Source organism: Panthera leo, chromosome F3 (genome assembly GCF_018350215.1).
Source record: "Panthera leo isolate Ple1 chromosome F3, P.leo_Ple1_pat1.1, whole genome shotgun sequence".
Classification (NCBI taxonomy): Eukaryota; Metazoa; Chordata; class Mammalia; order Carnivora; family Felidae; genus Panthera; species Panthera leo.
Window position 1 is genome coordinate 21,456,145 of NC_056696.1, and position 7,711 is coordinate 21,463,855.

The 7,711-nt window shown below is 43.0% G+C and overlaps 1 protein-coding gene across 3 annotated transcripts in view; it reads left to right on the forward strand.

The window, feature by feature from the left end:
* Positions 1-7,040, forward strand: part of AXDND1 (axonemal dynein light chain domain containing 1) — an 87,654-nt gene extending 80,614 nt beyond the window's left edge. For all 3 annotated transcript variants that reach the window (XM_042925727.1, XM_042925726.1, XM_042925728.1), the window contains 3 exons: positions 2,653-2,735; positions 3,821-4,071; positions 6,752-7,040. In XM_042925727.1, coding sequence (XP_042781661.1) covers positions 2,653-2,735; positions 3,821-4,071; positions 6,752-6,831 — 414 coding nt within the window. In that variant the 3' untranslated portion in view covers positions 6,832-7,040. The remainder of the gene's footprint in view (positions 1-2,652; positions 2,736-3,820; positions 4,072-6,751) is intronic.
* Positions 7,041-7,711: the final 671 nt, after the last annotated feature.

Below are 7,711 nucleotides of genomic sequence, written 5' to 3' on the forward strand. Positions count from 1 at the left end.
TAGGGCTGGCCACAGCTCAGCTACCCCAACAAACAAGATATTAGAAACGATCTCTTTCAGACTCATCTTCACACCGTAGGTTCTGGGTGTCCATAAAGACTTATAAGTGTATGAAGATGATAGGAGATTTTGCTGAATCACCTGTGAACTCCTGCAGAAAGATGAGCAGGCACCAGATTTGGGGGGATCAGCAGTATTTTTAACATAAGATTAGACATTCTGCCCTTCTGTCATTGGCCTGAAGGTGGCCCTTAGAAGTCTGTTTCCCTCTCACAATACCACGTACTCCAGAGCAGTGACTAATTTACGTATTTTATAACTGCAACAGGGAAGGGCCCTTGGATTGGTGGTTCTAGAAATTATGTCCAAAGCTGCTGCGGCGCTATGTCAGTGCTGGGAGTTGGATCCCAAAGAAGTAGGCCTGGAGTAAGATCCTCCCTGAGATAGTGTCAGGCTAGAGCTATTGTCCAATTCAAAGCCCATTAGTGGAGTCAAACCTGAGGAAGACTAAGTCAAAAAGGCCAGAGACAGAATTGGAGTCAGAGACGAAGTGCAAAGCTACAGCAGATTGGCACAAATAAGGAAAGTCCAATGCAATTATTTCCAAGAGCCACGAGGCCCGTGTTTGTCTCTCTTAAACAGGGTGACAGACCACAGAAGCCAGAGGAAGGCTAGGCGTAGGAGAATAGGGTCTAAAGCCATGTCTGTGATTAGCCTTGAGGTGTCAGTATCATTATATGGGTGATGCGGGGGAGGCTGCCACCAGCCATACACAGAGGATGCCACAGGAATTTCCTCTGGAAGGATTTGAAATGGACCACAAAACGTTAATCTGTACTTGCCAGTGTCAAAACAGGGACGTTTTCCTCACACACTGTAACTAAATATACGGTGGACTCTTGAAGAGCTCAGGGGTTAGGGACACTGACTCCCTGCACAGTCAAAAGTCCGTATGTAACTTTTGACTCTCCAGAAACTTAACTAGTAATAGCCTACTGTTGACTGGAAGTCTCACAGATAACACGGACATTCAACACATATTTTGTATGTCACACGAATTACGCACTGTATCCTTACAATGAAGTAAGCTAGAGGAAAGCAAATGTTATTAAGAAAACGATAAGGAAGAGGAAAGACGTTTACAGTACTGGACTGTGAAAAAAATCCATGTAAAAGTGGGCATGCACTGTTCAAGCCTATGCAGTTCAAGGCTCCGCCGTGTATCCGTTGAATGAATGCGCGTCTGAAGGCTCCGGTGTGTGCAGAGTACGGTACTGGTTTACTTTGGTTTCTACCTACAAAGTTGTTCCATAGAGCTGTAAACCATGTGAGGAATTCCAGTTCTAGAAGCCTCCGCTCTGAACACCTTTCTTTTGGCCTCACAGAACAAATAAGTTAGTGGCAAGTGCTGTGTGGCCACAGCCAAGTCACATGCTTCTGGTCCAGGCTGGACAATGATAGCATTTACTTTCCAAACAAACTACCCAAGAAAGGGGAGCAAAGCAGAAAGACAAGAGTAGGTGACTGGGACAATAAGAAGAGAGTAAAAGAGCTAGGGTAACAGTGAAAATGTTTCACGTGGTTTTTCTCTGGTTTTCCTTTAGAAAAAGCTAGCATATTGCCATGGGCTGTGTGGGTGAGAATGAAGAGGCCCAGATGAGGGTTTTGCTTTAACCCACTAGGTCCTTCTGTGTGGATGGAAGGCTGCCTACCCTCTCAGAGCTCCCTTTCCATCTATAATGTGGGGCTTACCTTTTACTCGCCTCAGGTTCGGAAACATGGATACATGAGACTTTTAACACAGTTGTGGGCAAAAAGGGGCGAAGGGGAGTGGGAGGTACAGGCTTCCAGTTATGGAATGAATAAGTCACGGGGATGAGAGGTACAGCACAGGGAATATAGCCAGTGACGTAGTAATGGCGTCGTATGGTGACAGATGGGAGCTACACTTGCGGTGAGCACAGCATAAGGTATAGATTCGTCCAATCAGCATGCGGCACACCTGGAAGTAGTGTAACATCGTGTGTCAACTATCCTTCAATTTTTAAAATGTACAGTTCTGGGAAAATGTCACATTTATTTTAAAATATGCTTACAATTTTTGTTTTCTAAATACCTTCTTTTACCTTTCTTTTGTTTCCTAGAATGTATGTAGAGTCAAGATAAATGAAAGAGGCGGGTTTTTTTTTCATACATTCACTGCCTTGATATTTATTGAGTTCCCTAAGGCCCTGAGAGATGTGATTGGATGTTGCAATGTTATGTGCTTGGTGAAGTAAATTCTTAAGAAAAATAGTTAATTTCCTTGATCATCAACTTGATTTATTACAGAAACACATTTAGCCTTCTCTTTATTTTTAAACCTTTTCTTCTTTCCTTGTTTCTTTTTGTTGATATTATTTTCCCTGCTTCTTCACAGTTCTAATCAAATTTATATCCACCTGTAGCATGAATAATTTGGAAGCTGGTATGCTGTGTGGCCATAGGTAGTCCCTGTTCTTTTTTGGTGTTAAGACTGCTTGATCATTTACTATATAAATATGGAGAGTAGAAAAAAATATTCTGGAAGGCTTAGTCCAAAACATTCTGAAGAAGTAGAGTATTGACTGTTGGGATTCTCAGTTCACTCATACTGCTTATTTCCTTTGTCAGAGAGAATCAGCTAGTCAAGGCACACTGGCCCCAAAGTATCTAGAAGCAATGGCTGTAATTGAACGCACACAGGAGAAGCTGATGTAAGTATGAGGCTCCACGATGGTAACAACAAAGATTGCCGGCCAGGAGGTTTAGCTGAGAAATCCACACTTCGTGGCTTACCTGTGTTTCTTCTGCTCCCTTTATCCTCACTAGTTGGTTGGGTATTTCCAAGTCTTCTGCTAATGGCAAGGAAGTACACTGCTTCCACAGGAACATCCGTCCTCACCCACGGTGGAGATGGAGGGAGGGAACGTGTGTGTATGTGGGGAGTAGGGTATTAGGAGGGTCTATTCAGTGTGTTTCTAAGAGATGAGCTAGAGACGGAGCTGGGAGAAATACTCTGCAAGAAAGAATGCTACATAACCCCAAGAGTAGGAAGGGCGATATAGTCAAGATGGTCGTGAGTGCCAAGAGAAGAGCACAGCCATGTAGACATATAACACGCACTCTAGGAATTAAGAGGCACGTTTCAGATTGGTTTTGTTTACTGTCAGATCTGGTTTTAGAGGTACTGGAAAAGAAAGGACACTATTGATTTAGTATGTTGGATCACATCAATGAAGAGGAGCCAAAATTAGCTACTGAAAAAGGGGTTCCTTGGCTGTTGACGAGAAATCCAAATACCCAAAGTCAGATTTCACTAAGAAATTATAAGTATGTTGCATCCTTCTTTTTTTAAGTTTTATTTTATTTTTTGAGAGACAGAGAGAGACAGAGCATGAGCAGGGGAGGGGCAGAGAGAGAGGGAGACACAGAATCCAAAGCAGGCTCCAGGCTCTGAGCTGTCAGCACAGAGCCCGATGCGGGGCTCGAACCCACGGACCACGAGATCATGACCTGAGCTGAAGTCGGACTCTTAACCAACTGAGCCACCCAGGGGCCCCATAAATATGTTGCATTCTTAAATCACAGCATGACTGCCACTCTGATATTGCCATCCAAGTAGCTTCCAGGACCCCAGTTCTGGGTTAACGATTGATGCTGCTGCCTCCCTTCTTTGTACGTTTTGGATGGACATATCTAATTCTACTGCCTCTTCTAGATTATGTGTTCCTATTCATGAAAGATACTTTTTCAAACCTTTCCATTTTGTTGTGTTTTCTCTGGCCTTTGTCCACATCAGAGAGTTTGAAAGCAGAGCCAGACAAGCAGAGGAGAAGTTTGAGGAGGTAAATGAGAAACTTCATCATACCCTCATAAGAAATAAAGAACTAGAGAGGGAAGTAGAGGATATTTTGAAAAGGTCTCAAGAGAGGGGGGCTGAAACACGCAGAGAAGAAGAAAATGAAAGAGGAGGAGAAGAAGAAGAAAAAGAAGAAGAGGAAGAAGAAGGAAACAAGGCAGTAGAATGTTCCTCAAAGTCTCTAAAGAAAGGTGAGTCTTGCTTTCTCATTTTGCTTTATTAAGGTTTTACTAATGAAATGAGACTTGTTTGGGTCTCAAATTTGTTTGGGTCACAAATATCTTAGAAGAATATTAACATATTTAGTGATTTACTGGTTCATACTTTTCACAGGAATGCACATACATTTAACCATGTTACTGTCTTATTTGGACAACTCACAAAAAAGAAACCCAAACAACTAACAATTGCCGACAATAAACTAACATGAGATACAATTTTTACTTCTAAAACTGGCAAAGAGTTTTAAAAACAAAAGAACATAATGCTGATCAGAAGGGGCAAAGTAGTTCGTTTTACAGATGATACTCGTGGTTGGATAGACATATAGCTCTTTGAGAAAATAGTTTGAAGGTATGTATGGATATGCCTTTAAAACATGCATATACTTTGACCTCTGACTGAGTAATTTTACCCTTGAGAATCTAGTCCAAGGAAATAATCCTAAATATAGAAAAAAAGATTAATGCACAAAGATGTTCAATGTATCATTGTATATAATAGAAACAACCTACCTCCAATCATGGAAGAAGGGTTAATTAATAATGCTATACTAATATGCTTGAATGTTATACCACTATTAAAATGGTTTATAATGACATGGGAAGTTCTTATATTTAAATATCAAATGTAAGGAAACAGGATATGACACACTTTTTTACAGCATTATTTAACTCTTATTTAAAGCGTTTTTAAACTCTTTTTTAAAAAAGACCAAAAGGAAATTGTGTCCAAATATTGACACACATTGTCTCTGGTTGATGGAGGTTTATGGGGAATTTTGAGTTTAGTTTTTGATACTTGTTGGATTTCCTATGATGAAAATTATTCTTCTACAGGAATTATTATTATTCTACAGGAAAAGAGTTAACTCTTTATTTTCTGGTCTCTAATTAATGCTATAACCTGCCCTTAAGCAGTTTCCCGTATCCCCAGTTTTGGAGGCTATTTTTTGATTTTCATCTTCATCTTCCACCTGTGGTCTCATCCCAGGACAGCTGCTAGTATAAGGGATAGCACCGGGAACATAGCTACTTGCTGTTTTCTTTGGTCACTCCTGGCTTCACCTACACCCCCAGCAAAAGCAGTAGGTTAGCTGGTGCCCCACAGCCTCCCGCCCACGTGTGCTGTATCCGTACTGTCACCAGACTGAGCTCAGTTTCTCTCTTTCTGTTAACTGTCCACTAGTAAAACGCTGATTATTCCAAGTGTGACAATCCTTTAGCTTTACGTTTGACTATATGTGAGATAGTATTCATGGATTAAAAATTTTTCATCTTACACTGTGTAATTTTATCCTGACGGCTTGCAAACTAGACTTTTTCCAGATTACGGAATAATAAATATGCAAACCATGCCAAAGGCTTTCGCGTTAACCTGGAGAGGTTACCTCAGTATGGAATGAGTGACTTTGTTTCTCTCGATTTCCATAAAGATCGTGGGGATGAGGTTAAATCCAGAATAGAAAAAGTATTAATAGTTTTAAGTAGAGGATGACTGTATACAGTGTATCCCCAACCTATAAACAATTACCTACACAAACATAGCCACCCTGCCCCTTCCTTCCAAATACCCCTTCAGAGTCATTGTCAGGGGGGCTCAAAAGTGGAGGATGAGAAGCTTTGCAAGGCTTGGGAGAGTTGGCTCCTAAGCCTGGCAGTCCGCACGCCATGCGGGAGACCTGACCACTTTCCCCGGAAAATCCATAAATTGGACATTCCTTAGGGTGAGCAGACAGCTCCTTTGAAAAATGCAATGAGACCAATGTGGGACTTGTATGGCACATGCAGTGTCATATTTGTGTTAGATGGAGCATGAGATCACCTTCCCCCAAGAGATGGGCTGCGAAGGGACGCTTACATACGGTAAAAGGACGAGGCTTGTGCACGCTGGGTATGGGGAAGATCTGGACGGAGTAGGAGACACATTTGTTTTTGTTTTATGTCAGTATTTTTCATATTTGGCAAATCATTGTGCTCTGAGCTGTGAATGAAGACAGGAATCGAGAGGGAAGTTGACAAAGATGAATGGTGGCTTAGTCTCTGATCTCAGCGAGGCCTGCCTCGGTTAGGAGCTGGGAGCTGGGAGCCGGGAGATACACTAGGGGCAAGACGAGGGCGTGAACAAGAGGACCGAATGCAGGATGAGGTGGCAGCAGCCAGTCGGAAGGATTCGAAGTGAGAAGCCTGGTGTCATGGAGCAGCCAGGGAGAGCCGGCTTGATGGCAGGAGGCCCCCTGCACCCGTCCCGAGGGCGGCGCTGGAGTAGGGTCTGTGTGCAGGAGGCGGGGAGACAGCAGTGCAGCAATGGATGGGGATTCTGGATCCTGGCTCTATTTGAATTTTTTTTTTTCCCTGCCAGTCTCGGGATATGTATAGGAAGGAAGAGGAAATCCCTCTCCTTGACCACATAGTCCTCTTTTCCGGGACCCAGAACTCAGGTGACTAGCTGGCTGCACTTTAACTTTGGGAAAATGTGCTCTGAATCCCAGTAACCAACTTAGAGTCAAATTTGGGGTAGGTACATTGCCTGTTTGTAGCTTGGGAGGTACTCAGGCAGAATGGAATTTTTTAAACACTGTGTGAAGTTAAAAGTCCTCCGTAAATATTAGATGTCGTTACTACAGTATTCTAATTGTTTTTGTCTTTTCAGAAGTGCAGCGCAAGGAGGGTCTTCTCAACCCTAAGTCCAGGACCCGGACTAAACCCAGCTATAAGACCAAACCCAAGTAACATCCTCAGGGTGCTGGGCTTCAGCATGGCTGCCCTCACCGATACCCGTGTGCTACCGAGCTGACAGTGTGGCTCGATCCGAGGGACTTCCTGCGCAACAGCTACTGCAAAGGCCGCGAATATTTTGTTTTTCCAAGTCGCAGCAGTGGCTGGAGGGAATAAGTGCATTAGCTTATTTCCCAGATTAAAAATAGCTTGTGCGAAAGTTTGCTAGCCTCTTCAGCTGAGTTCCTAACAGAGGTCCGTGAAAAGTATCAGTTACTGTCAAGAAAATAATGCTTTTTGAAGACTCTGAACTCTGCAAAGAAGAGTGGCAAATAAAAAGCATTATTTTTTCGATTTAAAAGAGGGGAGCCTGACAAGACTCTCAGGTTTCTGCAGCATTTTCAGATTTCTTATGATTTCGGGCATCCTTATGATTTATTTGATTTTCACAACACCACTACAAAGTAGGTCGGGGAGATACTATTATCCCCATTCCTCAGAAGATGAAACTGAGGCCCAAAAGGGTTATACGACTCCCCACGGTCACAGAACTGATCGGTGTCAGGGCCCCCAGCTTACTGGACCTGTGTCCAGATGTTTGACAATGGTGATGGAACACCAGGCCATTGTTCAGGTGGTTTCCTTCACAGGGAAAGGACGGAAGGTCATTACTGAAATTTAAGAATATTGCTGAAGATTCACCCAGAATCTCCATTTTGTGCTTCAATCGCCTCACATATCTGCTCTGTTCATGACCCTGGATCCACGTAGGCACTAGAGATGGACTAACTTGCAAAAATAAGTTGCAAGTGACAAATGGACATTCTGGGCGGTCACTCAGCAAGGACTCCCTCCTACCTCACTGCTCCTGGTACGCTCGCACTTGCTCTGATCT